This window comes from Thamnophis sirtalis, unplaced genomic scaffold, assembly GCF_051295495.1.
Source record: "Thamnophis sirtalis isolate CommonGarterSnake01/CBP01778 unplaced genomic scaffold, rThaSir2_p1.2 scaffold_15, whole genome shotgun sequence".
NCBI lineage: Eukaryota > Metazoa > Chordata > Lepidosauria > Squamata > Natricidae > Thamnophis > Thamnophis sirtalis.
This window is the reverse complement of record NW_028261395.1, coordinates 33,608,420-33,631,929: the sequence shown is the minus strand read 5'-3', so window position 1 is coordinate 33,631,929 and position 23,510 is coordinate 33,608,420. Positions and strand designations below refer to the sequence as shown.

Below are 23,510 nucleotides of genomic sequence, written 5' to 3'. Positions count from 1 at the left end.
GCTTGTGAAATATCCAGCCCCACGGTAACTGTGGATGTTGCGTATTTTAAGGTGTTGTCTTGTTTATTTATCCCCTTCCCTTGTTTATTGTAAGCTGCCCGGAGTCCTTCGGGAGTGGGCAGCATACAAGATCAATAAACTAAACTAAACTAAATGCAGCATGATAGGTAACATGCTATGTCCTAAGCTAACACAACTTCCTCCTTTAATCTTGAGTTCATTAGTTTGCTTTTGTTTGTTTTAGTTGTATTAATCTGCTAGTGGGAGTAGTGTTTTTACGTTGAGAGCTTTCTTTGCAATCACTATGCACCGGTTAGGCTTACAGAACATGGATATTGAATTAACCAGTTTTTCTGGATTTGCACAATACATTGGACCACAAAAAACTTGATAATCTTATAGAATGCTAAACCATAAACAGCTAACCATGTTTTAAACCAACCACACTTGATTTGTGAATGTAATTATTAACTGACCTGATTTAACTTTAATGCAATATATAAGATTATTTGATAGAAGCATATTGTCACAAATTCCCACAAAAGGGGTTGATGTTATCCATACATATTGTGGAGAAGAGCCTACGTGTTTTTCCTTAGCTGATTCTGTTTTAGAATAACATTCTGAAGAGCCCTTTGAGTTTGGGAGTACAGAGGTGGCAGAAAATATATTCTAGGAATCTACAGTAGGGACAACATATCCTGCAGGACATCCTGGTTACAATATACATTTTCTGGGATTGCCTAGAACTGTTTTGAGAGTCCCACTGAGCAGTCAATAGGCAGATTTTTTGAAATAAGGGTTTTCCTCTGACTTCTGAATCATTTTCCTGTCTTCTGTATCTTGGCTTTGGAGCTGTTCACAAGCTCTTCTGGCAAAATTTATGGTGTTCTACAGAGGCCAAGTTCTGCTTATTGAAACTCCCACGGAAATCAAAAAGTCAACCCAAGGAATGAAATCTTGATCCTTGTAGGGTAAAATCTGTGAGACTTCTCACTTTAAGTGAGGGGGGTAGAGTCAACGGAGATTAATGCAACAACTTTGCAGAGCAACCAGGAACCAGTTTTCTGAAATCTGATTTGATGTATAATTTTGTATTCTCTTGTTTCTCCACCTCCTTTTGAAACGCCAGTGTAGATTTTCCACCCCTATTTGGCTGCTTCCATAATGGTCTGAATTGCAAAGGAAGAGCAAACTAAAGTCTTATCCCTTCCATGCTGCATTATCAGTATCTTCTTTAATCTTTCTCTCTTTATCTCTATCTCTCCTCTCGCTTTATCTTTCACATACATACACATACACAAACATTTTTAAGAAAATTCCTTTCGCCACCTATTATGGGGATATGAATGAAAAAGAGCAGCACATGAATGTTAAAGAGCAGCCGTCTCATCTCACTTATTTGCATCAACTGAAAACCAGCATGCAATGAATCAAATGCTTCTAAATTCAATCTACAAAATTATGATGAACTCATTATTCTGTTGATAAAGGCTGAAATCCTCAAATCGAGTCAATTGCAGCCAATTTCTTGGTTTTGGTTTGGTTTTTTTGGGTGTTTTGAGCAGAAGAAAGAACTGACAATGATTTCCTTCTCAAGCATAAAGAATGCTTCCATGGATCGGATTTTTGAAAGTGATGTTAATTTGACTGAGATGACTACGTTTGACCAGCCTGGATGGCAAATTGCACTTTGGGCCATTGTCTACTTATTGATAATCACAGCATCGATTGTTGGCAATGCCACCGTCATTTGGATTATCCTGTCCCATCGACGAATGAGAACAGTCACCAACTATTTTATTGTGAACTTGGCTCTTTCCGATCTGCTTATGACTGCACTAAACACAGTTTTTAATTTTATTTATGCCTGTCATAATGTCTGGTATTTTGACGAGGGATTCTGCCGTTTTCATAATTTTGTTCCTGTTACTGCCATGTTTGTCAGCATTTACACCATGACCGCTGTCTCTGCAAAGAGGTAAGAAAAGCGATGGTGAAATGTTTACCATTGGAATTAAAAACAGGATAGAATTACCTACAGACAGCTTCTCATTTTGGAAAGGGGGGTACTACAACTAAAATCTTTAGAGGTATTAAAAGAGGAGAAGGTAGTTCAAACATGGTTCCAGTATGGCCAATTACAGGCCAGGTGGAAAATAGACCAAAAAATTGGTTTTATCCAAGTTGAGGATAATCTGTTTAAACAAATAAGAGATCAAAGCTTAATGCATATAAAGAGGATATATAATGTAAAGAGATAGTCAAATGAAAATGGATATATGATGATGGTGACATGTATGAATATTTGAGTTAAAATGCTCGAGCTAATATGAACTATGTTTCTTGACTGGAAGAGATGCACAAAAGTCTATTTGTAACCAACTGATACACTTTCTATAGCATGTAAAGAAGGATGTTGTATTTGTTTTAAATTAAAAATTAAAAAAACTTTAATTAAAAAACAAAAAACAAATAAGAGATCAAAGCTTAATGCATATAAAGAGGATATATAATGTATTAATACAGATGGATTCGGAAACAGAATTAGTTAAAGATATATACTAGGTTAGATTTCAATGTAATATGACTTCACATGTATACTGTTTTTCTATAATTTCTCTGTAAAAATAGGATAAGTTAAGTACACTGACATATAGTGGAAATACACCAAGGGGAGGAGGAGTGGGATAGAAGAAAGACGGGTAGAGAGGGACGGGGGAGAGGATGGGAGGGAGGGTGAGAAGGAAGGGAGGGAGTGGATCGGGAGAGAGGAGTGGTAGAGGGGGAGGGGAAGTAGGGTAGAGGGGGATGATGGAGGGAAGATAGAAAGTTGGAGGGGGTGGAAGATAGAGGTGTATGGAGAGGGGAAGAGGTATATTGGGTTTGTATTTTGGGGGTATTGTTGACAAGAGGAATTGCTGCGATTATTGTTTAATGTTGTATGGCGCTGGCTATGCACAGTATATATGTGAGTGTATGAAAATGATAAAAAGGAAAACAAAAACTTTTAAACCGAAAAAGGAATTAAAAACAACAACTATACATCTACTAGTGGGTGTTCAGTTGTAATAACTATTGATATATAATTGCAGGAAATAGTTGCTGTTAGAATATGAATAACTACATGAACATGGAAGAATACGAAGACTAATATGAATATGTAAACGCTTGCATATTTAGACATTTTGAGTAGGGATACTGTAGTAAAGATTTAATGTTATAGTTCTAAATTACTGTGCCACATTTACCTGGTCATAAATCTCATGGAACTGAAAAATATTTACTTCTTGTAGACTTGCGTAAAACTAACTTTACCTAATCCTAAATTGTAAGTAGACATTCCTTATCTACCGCTATGTACATTTTGTGCTATTTTGTTTTATAAGATCCACTTTCTGTGACCATCTTACAAAAACGTGCTTGCCAGTTTTACATAATTTGTTCAGATTCTGCTGGTTGGGACATCAAGAGAATTATGACCTACCTCACAACTGCTGGTAACAATTCGTTCCTTTCTGGTATTCCACTAAACATTCCTCAAATGTTGTTTCACATTTCCAAAGGGATCTCTTTATTAGCCTTTTGCAATAGATTTCTTAGTCTTTGTTAGTAGTCAACGAACTTTAGGTACTTTGTTTACAATATAAGACCATGTAAGACTCTTGATGTTTCTCCAGCTCTGTCCAGTCTTGCTTTTATAAAGAGAGACTGTGTACTAACATTTCCCAAGTATCAATATTCTGACCAAAACAAGTTACTGTATTTTTTGGAGTATAAGACGCTCCAAAGTATAAGATGAACCTAGCATTACTGTAACACGCTCTATATGGGGCTGCCCTTGGAGAGTGTTCGAAGACTTCAGTTAGTCCAGAACGCAGCCGCGCGAGCGATTGTGGGTGCACCCAGGTACACCCACGTCACACCTATCCTCCGCAAGCTGCACTGACTACCCATTAGTCTCCGAACCCGCTTCAAGGTGCTGGTCATTACCTATAAAGCCCTACATGGCATCGGACCTGGGTACCTGAGAGACCGCCTCCTGCCGATTACCTCCCATAGACCGATTAGATCTCACAGGTTAGGTCTCCTCCGGATTCCATCTGCCAGCCAATGTCGGCTGGCGACTCCCCGGGGGAGAGCCTTTTCTGTTGCAGCTCCAGCCCTCTGGAATGACCTCCACGTGGAGATCCGGACCCTTACTACCCTCCCGGCCTTCCGTAAAGCTACTAAGTCCTGGCTGTTCTGGCAGGCTGGGGGCTGTTAAAGCACCCAGCCCCGTTTTAACTGTGACTGTTGTGGATTTTAAAATTGTTTGTATTGTCTTATTTATTCCCTCCCCTGTTTATTGTGAGCCGCCCGGAGTCCTTCGGGAGTGGGCGGCATACAAGACAAATAAACTAACTAACTAAACTAACTTTTGGGGAGGAAAATAAGGGAAAAATATCTGCCTCTGCCTCCCAGCAATTTGCCTCCTTGCAACAAACAGCAAACAGTACAGACAATACACAGTTTGTAGTGTAACATTTCAGACTATACTTGTAAGATACTGTTAAAATTGATGTGCTTTCTGGAAGTATAGATTCTCGACAGGCTGTATCTTAACAGAACACAGACACCCCCAAGAGGTGTGAGGGGTGTCTTACCCTCACAGTATTTGTTTCCAGAGAGTACGTCATCTGTGTACCAAGTTTGGTTGAAATTGCTCGAGGCATTCCAGAATTATGCTGGAACATACACACACAGAACGATAGATAGATAGATAGATGATAGATAGATAGATAGATAGATAGATAGATAGATAGATAGATAGATAGATAGATAGATAGATAGATGATAGATGATAGATGATGATGATGATGATGATGATAGATAGATAGATAGATAGATAGATAGATAGATAGATAGATAGATAGATAGATAGATAGATAGATAGAGATAGATGATAGATAGGTAGATAGATAGATAGATAGATAGATAGATAGATAGATAGATAGATAGATAGATAGATAGATAGATAGATAGATAGATAGATGATAGAGCTAGAGAGAGATAATTGCCATTTTTAGTGGCTTTGGATTGTCTTAGCAATCATAACTTAAACAAATAAATAAAACCATGTTAATTTTTAAAACCTACAAACATATGAAAAAGATCTAAAAGCAACATTGCAATAGTGCTTGTGCCACAATGCAAAGCCCCAGGGTAGTGGGGGGAGGATGAGCAGAGACACGCAGCTTGTTGTAAATGCAGACAAGTCCGAATTTGAGTTTGAACATGACTTCAGGAGCATGTAAAATTCCCAAGTTTGTGGACCTGTCCTACGTCCATTTTTTCAACCCTGTTATAACTTCGAACGGTTGCTAAACGAATGGACCTTAAACAAGGACTCACTGTATATCTAGATGTGTCCTCTGCTTTGCCACACTTCTAACTCTTATATTGTATGGGCCCTCCCCGGTCATTTTAGTTATTTGAATAGGAATATAATGCTAGCTATGAGTCACTTTTAAGTAATTTTCACTGGTCTTTGCTGATATTGATCACTTTACCTTGAAACACAAACACACACACATTGCTGGTGTGTGTAAAGAGTGCTCTCCTCCCAAGTAGGTCAGAGAGCAATCAGCAGTTAAAGATGCCAAAGAGCCTCTTTTGAGTAGGGAAGTTACTGGCACTTTTGAAGGCCAGAGAAGCCACCACTGGGGATATTTTGCTTTTCAAATAGTTATTGCAACCTTTTTCACAAAAAGAGGTAAACTAAGTTAATCCTCCTTGCATAAGTTTATAAACATGAGTCAGATTTCATTACAATTAAATGTAGCTATTGTCAGGGTACCAAGCAAGAAAGAAGACTCTGAGACTTGAAGTTCCATTTTATTTGAGATGTCATATTGGCACATCTGGGAAAACCCAAATCTGAAAGCTTCCAGGTTTTTCCCACCCAAAAGAAAGTTCAAGTCCCTACCGAGCACCTGCATGTCCCTCACATGATCCAATTAGGCACTGTCCCAACTGGAGATGCCTCCCAGTCACGCCACTCCAGGTGCAGGGTAAGATGTCCTTGACTCTCTGAGAAAGGAATGTTATTTAGACTATGTATCTCCCATACTCCATATAATCCCCCCCTCCCAGTTTCCCGCAGCATTAAATGTGGCAGGCCAGAAGGTCCAAAGCAAAAGATCACTTCCAGGCCTGACAACCATTTGTTTTCTGAAAATGGCAAGTAGATACATATAATCCTTGGTTTACGACCACAATTCAGTCCAAAAAAATTTATTGCTAAGTGAGACATTAGTTAAGTGAATTTTGCCCCATTTTAAAACCTTTCTTGCCACAGTTATCACGGGAATCACTGGAGTGGTTAAGTTAGTAACATAGTTGTTAAGTGAATCTGGCTTCCCCATTGTCTTTATCTTGTCAGAAGGTTGCAAAAGCGGATCACGTGACCCCAGGACACTGCAACCGTCACAATTATGAGTCAGTTGCCAAGGATCTGAATTTTGATCATGTGACCAAAGGGAGGGTCATAAGTGTGAAAAACGGTAATACATTACTTTTTTCAAATGCTTACTAAATGAACTGTTGTAAGTCGAGGACTACCTGTAGTAAGATCAGGAGCAAGTTCACCTATTAAGTTTTGGCTTTTTGTGATTTGGTGGGGGGGGGGCTGAGAAACATTGCCAGGAAAAATACTTGTCATCCCTAAACATTTGTTGATGCTCTACTATATGAAACCTAGAGATCTTTTCACAAAAATAAAATAAAGGGATGGGATGGGATGGGATGGGATAGGGAAGGGAAGGAAAGGAAAGGTGAAAGGAAAGGAAAGAGGAAAGGAAAGAAGAAAGGAAAGTAAAATAAGAGGAAAGGAAAGGAGAAAGGAAAGGAGAAAGGAAAGGAAAGAGGAAAGGAAAATAAAGGAAAGAAGAAAGGAAAGGAAAGAAGAAAGGAAAGGAGAAAGGAAAGAAAAGAAGAAAGGAAAGTAAAAGGAAAGAGGAAAGGAAAGGAAAAAGGAAAGAGGAAAGGAAAGTGGAAAGGAAAGGAAAGTGAAAGGAAAGGAAAGGAGAAAGGAAAAGAAAGGAAAGAGTAAAGGAAAGGAAAGAGGTAAGGAAAGGAAATTGAAAGGAAAAGAAAGGAAAGGAAAGAGGTAAGGAAAGGAAAGTGAAAGGAAAGGAAAGGAAAGAAGAAAGGAAAGGAGAAAAGAAAGGAAAGGAAAAAGAAAAGAAGAAAAGAAAAAACACTAAGTAGGAGCATATAATTTGTATACTATTTGATTTGGCTAAATGAAAATGTAAAAAGTCTTTAAAATTGATCAAAAAGGCAATCAGTATATTCTTCAGCTATTTTCTATGTACATGAATTGCCCGGAGCAGAAAAACAGCCTAAGTTATATTTCTCAAGTGATTCTAGATTAGCAGTACAGATGCAGAAAAATGAATTTGGAAGGCCAAGTGTTGCCAAAAATGATACGTTCTCATGGCTGCACTAAAATCATAACACAACAGTCCATTGCCCACCAAGCAAAGTATAAATTAGTCATCTGATATGACAGTTAAAAACAGGTGTGAGATAGAAAGCTTTTCATCATGCAGCTTTCAACTGCAAAGGATAACATTGGACAGTCCTTAACGGGGGGAAAAGGAGAGTGACTCATAACATTTCCAGAACTACATACATAAATCAGAGTCAAACAATGTCATCGTTGCCTATTTCTGTTAGAAAAATGAAAGGAAAAGTGGTCCTGTAAAAATTGCCCTTTAATTTTTGTCTTCTATCTCACAGAGATTAGAGTTTTGGTAAAGTAATGTGTCATTTTAAAGAACAAGATGAGGAAGAATTACAGAGGACCTTGCATTGGGATTTATATCTACACAATCCAAGATTGTTGTGTAGAAAGTTAGCATCACCCCTCTCCAGTAGTGGGTTTCAAAAAATTTTGGAACCTCTTCTGTAGGGTCTGGCCTGCTTTGTGGGAGTGGCTTGCTGGCCATGTGATTGGGTGGGAGTGGCTTGCCAGCCATGTGACTTGGTGGGCATGGCCAACTTGTAAAATGTGGTGAAACTCCCTTAACAACGCTCTTGCTTAGCAACCAAAATGTTGGCTCAGAAACTCTGGCATTTGAAGCACGCAAGTCTTAAAGCTGTCAAGTTACAAGACCCTTGCACCCCTAACCCTTTCGGAAAAAACACCCCAGGGGTGTTCAAACTTGATAGCTTTAAGACTTGTGGACTTCAACTCCCAGAATTCCTCTTCCAGTCATGTTGGCTCAGGAACTCTGGCATTGAAGTGTGCAAGTCTTAAAGCTGTCAAGTTACAAGACCCTTGCACTCTTAACCCTTTAGAAAAAAAACCCCAGGGTTTTTCAAACTTGACAGCTTTAAGACTTGTGGACTTCAATTCCCAGAATTCCTCCTCTCGCTCTTCATCTTGATGATGTGCGGGCAGGGGGAGGGAGCTGGAACCGGTTCTAAATGGCACTGTAGATTTGTGGAACCTCTTCTATAGAAGAGGTTAGAACTGGCAGGAACCCATCTCTGCCCCTCTCCCAGGAGAATGAAATGTTTTGAGAACTATTAAAAAGACAGAATATTACATTTCCCTGGATGATAAAAGAAGAAACATGTTTTAAAGATGGAAAGCAGCTCCCTGCCCCCAGCAAATATTGGTGCCAATTAAGAAAGACTGGGCCAGCCTATCTATAAGAGAAAAGACCTCCAGCTCCAGGGTGATGGGATTGAGACATGATCCTCCAGGTCATAGTAGGATTAACTCATATAGCAGCACAGCTCACCACATAGCACAACAAGCCCCTTCATTGCATCAGTCCAAACTGCAACCAATCTTAGTTCAGACAAACCTGACCCCTTCAGGGCCCCTTGGGAATCTGACAACAGCCAATAGAATACATGTTCTTGCACAGGAACAGGAAGTTCAAGTGCAAAACCCAAGAGAAGGTATAAAAGCCACCCATTCTCAACTCCATGTGGTCAGCTGCCCAGAACCATGTGCTTGGTGGTTCACCATTAAACCATCTTTCCAATCAGCCTCCATGTTTCCAGTGTCTTTCTCCCAGCTGGAACTGAACCAGATGGATATTTCTTCCTATAGTTGGTAGCAATATGCTAGGGAGATGGGCAGAAGAGATGGACTGTTCTATATTGTTTTAACAAGGCGAGTTGAGATAATCAAGGAAACATATTGGACATAGATCACTAAAGAGAGCGTATATTATGGCTCTCGGAACCTGAGGTGCAAAATCTTGGCTTTGCATCTCGCAGTATTTTTATTTCATTTCATTTTTTGCATTTTACAAATTGCGTATGTTGGGATACATATTTTGAAATAATTGTGGGGCAGAGATTCTTAAATGTTTAATTGCATGCACTAAAGGCCTCTTTCAATTTTTTTGGACCCGAGAAATGGCAATCTGCTTTCTAGCATTTTAAAGATGCTCATGATGAGCAGGGTTGAAGCAGCTGCTGATCGGGGCAGATTTCCCTTTCTTTTTCTGTCATCTACATTCTTCCTTTTTCCCCCACTTTTGAGATCCCTCTCAATTTTCCAAGTAATACAAACAGAACTCCAAGGCAGGTAGTTTCCTCAAAGAATAGTTTTATTGGATGTATCATATTGGCATAGGCTGGTGAAAACCGACTCTGAATGTTCCCATGGTTTTCACCTAATTAAAAGTAAAGGTTTTTTCCTTCCCCAAACAGTCACATGGATCAATCAAGGTGCCGTCTAGTTGCCTAGTACCTTTACTCCTCCTCTCTCCAGCCACCTGTGGGAATGCCCTTGGTTCTCAGGAGAAAATATTTTGTTTTGGCTACAAAACCCCAGCTGTCTCTATTCCCCCTCCCTATCCCCCAGCTGGAGTGTGGCAACACTGAAGCCTCAAAATGCTCTTGGTCAGGTCAGCGTCAGGGTTGACAATCCCTTTGCTAACCTAGGAAAGGTGTTAGGGAAGGCCCATATTGCTCTAGATAAGTCAAAAGGCATTAACTGTAGATAACCTGTCGAGTTTACAGGAAGCTAGGTTGACATTTTCTACAAATTGATGTAGAAACAATGACTTTGTCTCAACTGTAACCCTCTCAGTGTAGTTGTTCAATGGAAAAAATCCATTCCTTCTGATTCTTCCCTGTTTCTTTCAGGTACATGGCAATCGTTTACCCTTTCAAGCAAAAACTTTCTGCAACGAACACAAAAGGGATCATAGGAATAATCTGGCTGGTGGCTTGTGCACTAGCTTTTCCCCAGTTCTTTTATGCTCAAGTCATCACTGATCACGGACTGGCCAAATGTGCTGTGAGCTGGCCACATAATCACAGCCAAAGACAGCAGCTCACGTAAGTCCCCAACATAGACTGAAGTGAGAAATGTGCAGTATTTTGACAAATCTAAGGCAAGCAAAGAGGAGGAACACAAATGCCAAATGATTGACAGCTCTGCCTTACATCTTTTTTCAGAATGGTCAGGTAATAAGTCCATTGCCTTTTTACAGGTCTACTGCAGTGATGACTAACCTTTTTGTCATTGCATGCCGAAAGCATGCGCTAACACACATGACAATGTATGTGAAATCATGCGCACACATGCCCTCCCACGCACTGCCCCCTGCACATGTGTGTGCGACTCCCCATTTTTGGCCTAGTAGGCCTCCCTGCAGCCTCCTGGGACCAAAAAGGTGCTGCGGGGGAGCATCGCAGCCCCCTGTGCAACGGCCACCGATTCACATGTGACTCACACATACCCCTGTGCATGCGCACACATCTCCTGCATGCACCCTGCCCTACACGCATGCATGGCAGAGACCCTAAAATCAGCTGGCTGGTTTGCACAATGGAGTTGAGCTGAGGTAACGGCTCGTGTGCCTGCAGAGAGGGCTCTGCCTGCCACCTGTGGCACGTGTGCCATAGATTCGCCATCACTGGTCTACTGTATCATCTTTGCATTTACAGAGGAGGATGACAGATCATGAGATGAAAAAATACTGCAGATTCTCTTCAACAGACAAAAAAGTTCTTTTTATCTTCATTAGAGTGTGACCTTCCAGGATCATGAATCCCCCCATAGTCACTAAAATCATAGTCACTAAAATCAGGAGTGCAAATATGGACATTTTGTCTATTTCCTCTTTGGATGAGGGCAAGGCTTAAGAAAAGCAAATGAAACGGACCCAAAATTTCCACTGCCTGCTCTTTGGAAAACCTTGACTTTCTGAATAAGTGCCCAGAGGTAGCTTAGCAGCTCACTGACAATATATTTTTTGAATTCCAGGGAATTTAAAAAAGAGAAGAATTACCAGCTTCTTTGAGAAGGCAAGTCTAAAACCCCCAGATTTTTCTCTACTTTTCTGCATTTAAAAACATTAAAAGATGATATAGAAACACAGCAATAGCCATTTGTGCTCCTTGCTATAGAAACAATCTTGCAAGCATCCAACTACCTAATGAAAATTTAACTTGGATTTTCGATTTATAAATTGAAATAAATTATACATTCCTGGAAGATGCTAGACGATATTTCGTTTGGGCTAATGAGAACATGCGCTCTCCCTTTATAATACGATGGCAAAAAAAAGTGAAGCACTTGGGATTCAGGCAAAGCCTCAAATTTTATCTAACCACGCTTTAGAACAGAGGTGCCCAACTTTGTCAACTTTGTGGACATCAATTCCCTGGCTGGGGAATTCTGGGAGTTGAAGTCTACACATCTTAAAGTTGCCAATGTTGGACACTCCTGCTTGAAGTGAATCCCACTTTAAGACAAGGAGGGAAAATACATTTTGCGGAAAAGTATGCCTGATGTTTTTGAAAATTCACCTATATATATATAGCCACCCTCCAAGAAAATAATTATGCTTGGCAACATTGGGGAAAGTGGAAGAGGGAGAAGAAAAATTGATGGACAACATTAAAAAATTACTGGAATCTCCTTGAAAAAGTGATGAATTATATAAGTCAAGACAAGCATTTCCCCATAGAGATTTTGGAGGGAGGGGAATGGGTTTATAAAGCCACCAACTCAAATAATGTGAGTAGGTGGTGCACAGCAAAAAACAAAAACTACCCTTCCTCCAAACAAGCCATTATTACACATTTTTAAAAAACTACCCGGTAGTGGAAATTTTGAGTAGTTCGGAGAACCGGCATATGCCACCTCTGGCTGGCCCCAGAATGGGGTGGGAGTGGAGATTTTGCAGTATCCTTCCCCTGCCACACGGACCAAGCCACATCACGCCCACCAAGCCATGCCCACAGAACTTGTAGTAAAAAAAAATGAATTTCACCATTGATGTAACATAGTTGGGAGGAAGACTTCTGGCCAGTGTTTGTCATTTCACCCATGTCATTTCAAGTTATGAGCAGTAAACATTTAGAGTTTTTGCATGAGTCTCCATGGTCAGGATAAAAAAAAAGGCAACAGTTGTAGCCTGAAGTTTTGTCATTTTCAAAACATATGCACACTGTGGCCTAATGGAGCCCCAAATAACTCACTAGCGAATAATGGTGGTCTACTGGCTCTAATATTGTAAAGATGGCTGAAATAGGAATGTGAAGTGCTTAAACCACATTAAGAAACCTAGTATTACAGAAGTGAGTTAACTGCTGCATGCAATTCCTGGCACGTGGAATTGCATGCACTGCATACGAGCTTTGTCTGAATACTTAAAGTAACATGGCAACGAAGGGAAGGCTAGAGCCCAATTTTATGGTTGGGGGTCACCACAACATGAGGAACTGTATTAAGGGGTCGCAGCATTAGGAATGTTGAGTACCACTGATCTAAAGGCTGGTTGATGCATTACAACTTTCTACATCTTGGTGATTCTGGAGCAAAAAGAGAACAACTACGATAGATACAGGAAAAGATAAGAACGCAAGGGGAAAAAATAGGAGACTGAAAGTATTTCCCAATGCTGCAAGAAACAAAAGCTCTTTAACTGGGCAGTCTTAAAATACTTTCCATTCCCTCTTCCTTCCGAAGGAAGAAAAACAACAGTTACTAACGTATGACCAAGTCTTGTTCACAGGTTCTCACCATTTCCTTTGATTGTTTCCATATATCCCAGATTGTGCCATCATGACTTCAGACAGTTTTTCATTGCCATTAATGAGCTATTCCAATTCCCTAAAGCAGAGGTCTCTAACCTTAGCAACTTTAAGCCTGGCGGACTTCAACTCCCAGAATTCCCCAGCCAGTTGGCTGGAGAATTCTGGGAGTTGAAGTCCGCCAGGCTTATGTTGCCAAGGTTGGAGACCCCTGCCCTTTAGGAAGGTGATTATGTGATATTGTAATCAGAGCATCATTTTCAGTGCTTGCTCTGAATTACTCCAAAAGGAAGAATCTAGATGGTGTCCAAAGGCCATTTTCACTTGCTACCTTTTCTGAAGAGCTCTTTATCAAAGATTGCTCCATACATTATTGATAGGAAAGCTTGACTACTTTCTGTAGGCATCCACAGGTCAAAAAAAGGCATCATGGTAACTCTTACGTTTAATTTAAAGCCCTGCCCCTTTTCAATGTTTATCATTATGTGATGCACGTTAAAAAGGGGGTAGTTCCCCTACTTACTAGACATTTACAGAGACACATATAAAAGCCAGACAGAGTTTTGATTTCACCATAGCTTTCATCATGTAGATCAGTGATGTGCCAAAAGCACATACACATGCAATATCGCACATGTGTGCATGGCCACCCCCATAATCTAATGCCCCCCAAGCTGTACACCCTGCACATGCATGTGTAACCCCTCCCCCCCTGCCCTACGCATGCATGCACAGCTTTCGTGGAGCCTGGGGAGGGCGAAAATGGCCTCCCCCCCCCATAGGCCAGAAATGGCCTGGTTTCCGACTTTCTATGGGCCCAGTAGGTCCGTTTTTTGCCCTCCCCAAGCTCCAGAGGCTTTCTATGGGCCTGGTGAAGGTGAAAACTACCTTTCTCGGCCCCCCCGGGAGACCCTCTGGAGACCAGAAATGGCCCATTTTCCAACTTTTGGGGGACCCGGTAGAACCGTTTTTCACCCTCCCTAGGCTTTTAGCCTCTGGAGGGTGCTGTTCCTGAACTTCCGGTTTGCGCGATGGGTGGTTTTTCGCCCTCCGGAGGCTTCAGGGAAGCCTCCGGAGGGAAAAAAACGGCTGACAATCAAGGCCAAAAATCAGCTGGCCAGCGAGCTGACAGGGCAATGCCCCACGTGCCCTCAGAAATGGCTCCACGTGCTACCTGTGGCACACGTTCCACAGGTTTGCCATCATGGATGTAGATGTAGAGCGCCCTCAGTATGGTAGAGAATTTTCTTATAAAGGAAAGGAAATGTTTGTCCCTGATCATTCATCCTCGCATTTCTCCTTTTGCTTCTTCTTTCTTTTTCTTGTTTAGGTATCACATAGCTGTCATCCTCCTGGTTTATGTACTGCCTCTCACTGTGATGTTTGTCACATACAGTGCAATAGGAATAACTCTGTGGCGTAATGATGTTCCTGGAGAACATACTAACATGGTGTACTATCAACATAAGATCGTGGCCAAGAAAAAGGTTAGTAATTTGTTCACACATGTTGTCCCCAAAATTGGGCTCTTGTTTGGGGTCGCAGCAGATAAGTCACCAGACACTAGGTGTGATATAGAATGATACTTTTATTTTGATACCAAGATATAAGGATCCCGGTTTGAAAAGCTAACCAAGGGCCAAGATTAGAATCTTACAGCAGTTTTTATAGTCAAGGGATGGTCACATTCAACCCTTTGCCCTTCTCATAATAATGCATGCACAACAGATAATATTGATTGGTTATTTGGATTTCAGCCCCCCTAAACCCTTACTCTTGTTATGTTAAATTGCTAAATGTTACGTCACCTGTTTTTCATCCCAGGTCACGGGTATCTTGCAAATGTGCCAGCTGCGTGGGTTTGGGGTTTTTTCTTATAAACAAGCTATTTTTGTTCCTAATATCCTGTCTAGTGGTTTTAAGGTGCTAACTTCTGTCTTGCTGTTAATGTGCAGTCAACCCCCCCCCTTACACCTATTGCAAAGCAGAATAAAAGAACAAACAATTTTATCTGAAGCAGCCCCCCCCATGACCCCCCCCTCCTTCTGTAGAGAAAAGTAAAAGCAGTTTAAAACATTTGTCTGAGGCAGCAACCACCCCACCACTCCCCACTCCCTCTTCAGGGAGAGAGACAGGAAATTTCTTAATTGTCAAGGCAAAGAAATGAAGAAAAGAGAAAATGTTTTATCAGAATTCATATTCCTCACTCTCATGTCCATTCCATCCACACCTGGGTCCTATCGCCACATATGACCCTTCCTCTGATCCCCAGGGCCTCAACTGTACATACATTCCATCATCTGATCCTTCACATACCCAAAAAGTACCTTAAAGTGGAATTGTAATATAAATCCATTGCAAGTCTCATACCACTGTATAATTGTGCATTTATTCCCACAATAGCAATAGCATTTAGATTTATATACCGCTTCATAGTGCTTTTACAGCCCTCTCTAAGCGATTTACAGAGTCAGCATATTGCCCTCAACAATCTGAGTCCTCATTTTACCCACCTTGAAAGGATGGAAGGCTGAGCCAACTTGAATGGCCGAACTGCAGCTAGCAGTCAGCTGAAGTAGCCTGCAGTACTGCACTCTAACCACTGCACCACCTCCACGAAGATTATAAATCAGTTATGTCTTCAATAAGTTGTAAAGCAACTTTGTAAAGTTTGTGCCAAGAATTCAGGGATGTCACTCCTTGACAGCTTGACAATCCCAACCTTGCACTTTGAGTCCTTAAAAAAGAAACAAATGAATTCTGGATAGCTGACATGCCACAGCATGAATTGGGATAATTTTTAATTAGCAATATCTTAGAGTGCTAAAATAAACACAACTTCAAAGTTTTTTATAAACAGCTTATAGTTGCATTATCAAGTAATATTGATTCTGGTAATTATGGCACCCATTGACAAAATAATTTCATTGTCAGGGTTCCAAATAGCACCCAAAATTAAATCAGAGTCCAAGGCAAAGGATTCCTCAAAGTTCCAATTTATTAAGAGAGCCATGTTGACACATTTGGGAAAACCCAAATCTGAAAGTTTCCCTGTTTTCCCCACCCAGTTGAAAGTTCAAGATCTTGCCCCCACACCCACAAGTCCATCACATGGTCCAATCTTCCACTGCCATGCTGACAGTTCCACCCATCCAGTTCCGGTCAGGTGCAGAGGTGCAAAGACAAAGGATGACCTTGGCTTTCTAGAAATAATTTTGCTATGGCTACATATCATCTAACTCCATACAATCCCCGCTCCCATTTTCCCACAATAGAAAATGCATAGTAGAATAATAAAAAGTGTGACAGGCCAAAGATCCAAAAGAAAAGATGGCTGCAGGCCTGACATTCATATCAAATGTACCGGTTGCAATAACTCCAATCATTTTTGGCAGCCTGTAGCAGCTTCATGAACTGCTCCAAGAAAGAGGCTCTTTGGGAGAAAATTTTCTTGTTATTAGGAGGGACCAGGCAGCCAATCAGTGTTGTGCATGTTATCTTGAACTTCAGACAGGAAGAACCAGCTTTGCCTCTGGCTCAATCTTTGCTCAATCTGTGCAAAGCCAGGCACAGTGAGTAAGCTGTCACAAAAGGCTCCCTGCTTTTATGTGTCTACATAAGATTATTAGTCTGGAACTGAGTTGAGGCCCAGGCTGGGGATCAAGACAGCGTCAGCATGTTCATTTAAAACCAGGGAATTCATTATTTGTTTGGCATCATGTGTTACAAACTTGCTGGTCTGGTAACTCCAAGGCAACAATAATCAGCATGAACTTCAGGAGTTTGGAGGCTCTCAAGCATGGCATTCTGAATGGTCCCCTCTCGCATAATAAAGATGAGACCCCAAAGTAAATTCTTACCCTTACTAAGCACCAGTCTGGTCAAAGCAGCTATAAAATAATACGTTTTCTGCAGGGGTGGGTTCCTGCTACTGTCAGTTCGTTCAGGGACGCGCTGTGCATGTGCACACTTTATGCATGCTGTGCGCGCATGCACAGTACTAAAAAATGTACCAAAAAACAAGATGGTGCCACCTAGAGAACTGCTTTGGGGCGTGGCAGGCCAAGCTACTACCTACTCAGCTGAACCGGTCCGAATCGGTAGGAACCCACCTCTGGTTTTCTGGGATGCGCTATGAAAGAAGAAATTGTTCAGCTTTGCTGAGTGACAGCAGTGAAGATCAGCAAAGAACCAGATGGCAGTTACCTTCTCTGACAAGATATCTTTGTCAGTTGGTCTTCCTTCTACAACCAGTTTATGATTTTTAGAATAAATTTCAACCAAACAGATGATTTACTCTCTGGAGAAAAATATTGTGGGGGAAAGACACCCCTAACACCCCCTGGTGTGTGTGTTCTGTTAAGAGCCTGTTTGCTTTAAAATGGCTTCTACCGTACTGCCTTAAAATGGCTTCTACTATATAGCGCCATGGAGTCTCCATGGTAACAGCTTCAGAGTACTCCACAAGGAGGCTCTCTCTGGTAAAAGGGGAAATCCAACATTAGAAATTGCAGCAACATTCATGGAAGAAGGGTTGGGATAAATAAATATCTGGGCAGTGCCGGGTTATCAGCTAGTCTTATATACTGTATAAACATCTCAGGTCAAGCTAGGCGAGCAGAACAGCTGGTCATAGACACTAACATTGGTACATCATCCTAACACCTGTTTCGAGGTGCCTCTTAGCTTAAGACTGACCTCATTATGTTTACTCTTGCCATTCTCTGCATCTTCTTCTTCCTTCTAGTTGGGAAGAAACAAGTAAAGAAAGAAAAGACAGACCTTGACATTACATAGAGTGCTAAAATCTAGATAACCTTTCGGTGATTGCCAAAAGATACATAAAACTCTTAACTTATTGCTGCATCAATTAGCCTGGAGTTTTGCCAGCCAGATCGGAGGTTTGCTTTGGGGCCCAGAGACCTTATACCACAGATTAGCAATTTGAGATACGCATAAAAACCTAATTTGCTTAAATAAAGATCAAAAGATTTAGAAGAGTCAACTCAGAAAGTAAAATGGAGTACTCAGGTTAATGTTAACTATTGATAAAAAGAACATCAACCTGTCATGTTTGATGAACTCCAAGGTGGAAAAATTAAGATGCTACATAAATTTGTTTTCTTGAGAGTCATGATGTGACCACTTGGCCTCTCATGTCTGGACCGCGAACATCTGAAAGTCTGGCATGACTACAAGATCGTGGCAAGAAAGAAAACCAGAACTCTTAGTTCCTCTTTTTCAGCAATACAGTCATGATCTGGATTTTTGTAGCCTACATTTTAGAATTGATTTTATTTTGCCATTGCAAAAATAAACAATAAACAAACAACCAATTAAAAAACAGAAGAAAACAAGAAAAAGAGCAAAACACTCCCGACAACCACAGTATTGTATTAGTAAGAGCTTCACATGAAGGTTGCACCAAAGGACAATCCCATCCTCAGTGTAATCTTCTTATCTATAATCTTTATCTGCAACTCATTCATTCATAAATTGCAAATAATATCAGATTCAAACCTTTGAGGAATTGAGGTCATAGATTTATCTTTCCATAAGTGAAGGTCAACTAGATTAACCATAAGAACCGTACAGAGAACCCATTTCTATTGACCGGCCATTGGCTTGTAGCAAAGACATGCCAAGGTCAATAAACAATCATAAAAACCGGTCAAAGGCTGACTACTCTATCAAATATGAATAGCTGCTTTGTTCTGAAACAAACAGTCTGCAGAAACTGCTCCACTTGAAATGTTTTGTTGGAAGGATTTGAATCTCCAGGGGCATCTGCAGACCGTTTGTTTCTCCATGAGAATGTGAATTGTGTCCTTCCGGGGCAGGCTCCAACTCTTCAGGGTGTGCCTGCAATGTTGCAACACATGTAAAAAAGGGCTGGTGTTTAATCACAACACCATGATAACAATAGCACTTAGACAGATGCAGCTTCGCAGTGCTTTACAGCCCTGTCTAAGCAGTTTACAGAGTCAGCATATTGCCCCCAACAATCTGGGTTCTCGTTTTACCAACTTTGGAAAGATGGAAGGCTGAATCAACCTTGAGGCGGTGAAATCTGAACTGCCAAACTGCAGCCAGCCAGCAGTCAGCAGAAGTAGCCTGTAGTACTGCATTCTAACCACTGCTACACCACAGCTCTTGCAGTACGGTGAACCTTCTCACTTGTCCATTCCCTGAGAATGCTACCAAGAGTATCCCATGAAAGTTTCAAGAATTCTGCATAGTAAACAATGGATCTTTTCTTCCTCCAAAGCTGATGGAAATCCATGTTAACTGCTACTTGCTACCCAACCTATAAAAATGTAGGCAAAGAATGACTTTAAAAAAAAATATTCAAATCCCCACCAGACAGTGAAAGCAGTGGTGAAACATATCTCTCTCACCTGTTCACTTTGTTGTTGTTAATTGCAAAGTGATGTCCAACCCATCGCGACCGCATGGATGTTCCTCAGGGCCTTCCTCTCTGTTACCATCCCTCAGAGTCCATTTAAGCTCACACTGACTGCTTCAGTGACTCTGTCCAGCCACCACATTCTCTGTCATCCCCTTCTTCTTTTGTCCTCAATCTTTCCCAGCATGAGGCTCTTCTCCAGTGAGTCCTTCCTTCTCATTAGGTGGCCAAAGCATTTGAGTTTCATCTTCAGGATCTGGCCTTCTAAAGAGCAGTCAGGGTTGATCTCCTCTAGGACTGACCGGTTTGACCACCTTGCAGTCCAAAGGACTCGCAGGAGTCTTTAGAGCCAAGGTGGCACAGTGGTTAGGGTGCAGTACTGCAGGCCACTTCAGCTGACTGTTATCTGCAGTTCAGCGGTTCAAATCTCACCGGCTCAAGGTTGACTCAGCCTTCCATCCTTCCGAGGTGGGTGAAATGAGGACCCAGACTGTGAGGGCAATATGCTGACTCTGTAAACCGCTTAGAGAGGGCTGAAAGCCCTATGAAGCGGTATATAAGTCTAACTGCTATTGCTATTGTCTTCTCCTGCACCATAGTTTAAAGGCCTCAATTCTTTGGCTCTCAGCCTTTCTTATGGTCCAACTTTCATAGCCATACATTGCAACTGGAAATGTAGTGGTAGTGGCCTGTTCACTGCCATGCTCTTAATTTTCCAACTCACACCTCAATGGATATGGCAGGAATGGAATCTTAGTGAAGTTTTTGGCAGATGCATTTTCCAAGTAGCCATGGCTTGGATGAAGGTTTTAAAAACAAGTCAATTGCAGGATGTCCAAATGCTTGAAAAGTTAAGAACAAAACACTCATTTTGTCTCAACTTCTGGAATGGCATGGCCACTGCTCCAAGCTCAGAAAATTTCTCATGTAGAATATTTTGTACCATTCCTTGTGGTAGTTAGATTATACAGTGGGAAGGAAAGAGTGAAACAGTCATAAAACAACCCTATTGTTGTTGTTGTTTTGTCCTAGTTTGTCAGGGCAATGGTTGCAGTTGTGATAACATTTGCCGTTTGCTGGTTCCCTTATCATTTCTACTTCATCCTGGGAAGCACCTGGAAGGAAGTCAACAAACAGAAGTACATCCAACAAGTTTATCTGGCTGTGTTCTTGCTCGCCATGAGTTCTGCAATGTACAATCCAATTATTTATTGCTGTCTTAATCATAGGTGAGTATTGTGGGACTACAGCTTCAGTGGGTAAAAAGATCTATCACCCAAGAACAGGACAGTATAAAACGACATGCAGATAAATGTTCACTTCAAATTACTGTAATGTAATGTGGTGCCATCACTCGCACCAAATAACTTTTTTTCCTTAATATTATTATTTTGAATATAAAAACATCAGCTTTACATTTTAGAACGTGGCAAATGCTCAAGAGTAAGTTGAGATAGAGGTTAGCTCACACATACTAAGCCACAGTTCAATAAACAAAAGATGGTGAGCTAATTCCTATTATAAAAATTACTCATGAATAGAGATGGTATTCAGCAGGTTCTGATCAGTTCTGGAAAATCAGTAGTGGAAATTTTGAGTAGTTCGGAGAACCAGTAAATACCATCTCTGACTGGTCCCGCCCCTGTCTATCCTCTCTCCCGTCCCAGCTGATCAGGAGGAAATGGGGATTTTGCAGTATCCTTCCCCTGCCATGCCCACCAAGCCATGCCCACCAAGCCACGCCCACCAAGGCATGCCATGCCTACCAAGCCATGCCAACAGTGGCTGGATTAACAGGGGGCTAAATCTTTTGTGTGTGGAGGTTTCTGCTTGTCATAGGTGAACCCAAACACCATTGATATATCTAGAGCAGGAGTGTCAAACTCAATTTCATTGAGGGCCGCATCCTGGTTGTGTTTGACCTCAGGTGACCATGGTGGGCATGGATGGGACAGAGTGGACATAGTTCTCTGCCAGAGAAAACAGAACTTGAGGGGCTGTGGGCAGGCCTCCCAAGCTCCATTTTCCCTTGCAGAGGGTTGCAGGAGGCCGTCACAGCCATGTTTGCTGGTAGAGGCTGGGTTGATCCTTCGCTGTTTCCAGGGTGGCCGATGGGCCAGACCTATGCACCCCGCAGGCCAGATGCCACCTTGAGTTTGACACCCCTGGTGTAGAATCTCTCATCCACAGAGGAAAGCATCAAAAAATCAAAATAGTGGCCCAAGCATGCGATCAATGGCCAATCCTACTTTACGAACATAATACAACACCTTAGAAGGACATGGGACTTAATTGCCAGGCCGGCCATCTTGATTTATTCTGAGCCCACCTTTGTAGACACCCCTGTTGGGTGAGAGGTCAGGCCAGAGACAGGCAGATGAGTCAGCAGAGAGATAGTAAATCATAAAACTGTGTTGGAAAATACTGCAGAACACATTTTAAAAAATAGAAAGGTGCGATAGAAATTGGGGGGGGGGATTGATGGTTTTACTCTCTCCTCTCTGGGTTAGATAACATGCATTTTGTTAATATTTGTGTCCTTGGCAGGTTCCGATCTGGATTCAGGATCGCTTTTCAATGGTGCCCCTGCGTAAGAGCTACGGAAAGAGACCAGCTTAACCTTAGTTATCCTGACCCTTACGGAAGATCCAAGCATCCGACTTCTCTATGAGCTTAGCAATGCACACAACTGATCACTTTGTCAGTGACTCATATGTATTGGGTGGCATGAGTTTTAATCCTAAAGGCTTGAGTAACAACTTCCTTGCAGGGGTGAAATCAACTTACCTTTGCTACCGGTTCGCAAATGTGAGTGTGTGCGCATGCGCAGAGCATCAAAAATGGGACGTGATGATGTCCCGACGTGATGACATTCGGGCAGGTGGATATCACTACCAGTTCGCCCGGACCGGATAGAACTGGCTGAATTGCATCACTGCTTCATTGCCCTGATTTTTGTTGTAGCATCACAAATACTGCACTAGATCACGGCAGGTTTGTACAGCTAGTTCTCAATTTAATACCATTCATTTAGGGACCATTCAAAGTTACAACATGGAAAAAGTGATATATGATTATTTTTCACACGGATGCCCATTGCAGCATCCCCATGGTCACATGATTAAAATTCGGACGTGCGGCAACTTGCAGGCATATTTATGATGGTTGCAGGATCCTGGGGTTATGTTATCACCTTTTGCAAACTTCTGACCAACAAAGTCAATGGGGGAAACCAGATTCCTTTAACAACTGTGGCAAGAAAAGTCTCAAAACAGGGTAAAACTCACTGTTGCTTGGCAGTGGAAATTTGGGGCTCAATTGCAGTCGTAAATCGAGGACTACCTGTAATTTAGGGGCGGGTTTCTGCCAACATTACTGCCATTCAGTGTGTGTGCAATTTTGCTCCGTGCGTGTCCACAGTTGCGTGTAAATAGGTCTGCGCATGCGCAGAACATTTAAAAAGTTCAAAAAAAGATGTGGCGGCAACCAGGGAACAGGTTTGGGGGTGTGGCAAGCATGATGTCCCCTACCGGTTCGGCAACCCAGTTGCCATTTTCACTATCAGATCACACGAACTGGTGTGAACCGGTAGGAACTCACCTCTGCTGTAATTATTCTTTTGTAGTGGCACTTCAGTTTGTCTGTTTGTGGTCCTTTTTACATAAAAGATATTGATTGTTCTATTCCCCACAAACTAAGCAGTAAATACATTTTCCCCAATGTGGCTTGATAATCTGTTTTGCTAATTTCTTGTTATAAACCCATTAATAATTCCACAGATATTGTCAGTACCTTTAACAACCAGATTAATCAGCAACCTAAGTTATTTATTGCAGTTATTTATTTGTATACATTAAAGATAATTTGAGTACATTTAACTGGTTCCAATTTCACCAGTTCTTATAGAGAACAATTCAGGAATGGTGAGCCCTTAACTAAGAGACCAAAAGTTAAGCGTCCAGTCAGTGTAGTCCTAGACATTAAATAGATTAATAAATCTACTGGTAATCTAAAGTGCATTTTGTCCCTTAAATATTTTTTTTAT

General features: G+C 41.4%; 1 protein-coding gene across 1 annotated transcript; it reads left to right on the top strand.

Moving 5' to 3' along the window:
- Positions 1-452: 452 nt before the first annotated feature.
- On the top strand, positions 453-23,304 carry TACR2 (tachykinin receptor 2). The gene is made up of 5 exons (XM_014054299.2): positions 453-1,981; positions 10,159-10,353; positions 14,390-14,546; positions 20,498-20,694; positions 22,013-23,304. The coding sequence occupies exons 1-5, from the start codon at positions 1,584-1,586 to the stop codon at positions 22,134-22,136; spliced, it is 1,071 nt and encodes a 356-aa protein (XP_013909774.2). The 5' UTR covers positions 453-1,583; the 3' UTR covers positions 22,137-23,304.
- Positions 23,305-23,510: the final 206 nt, after the last annotated feature.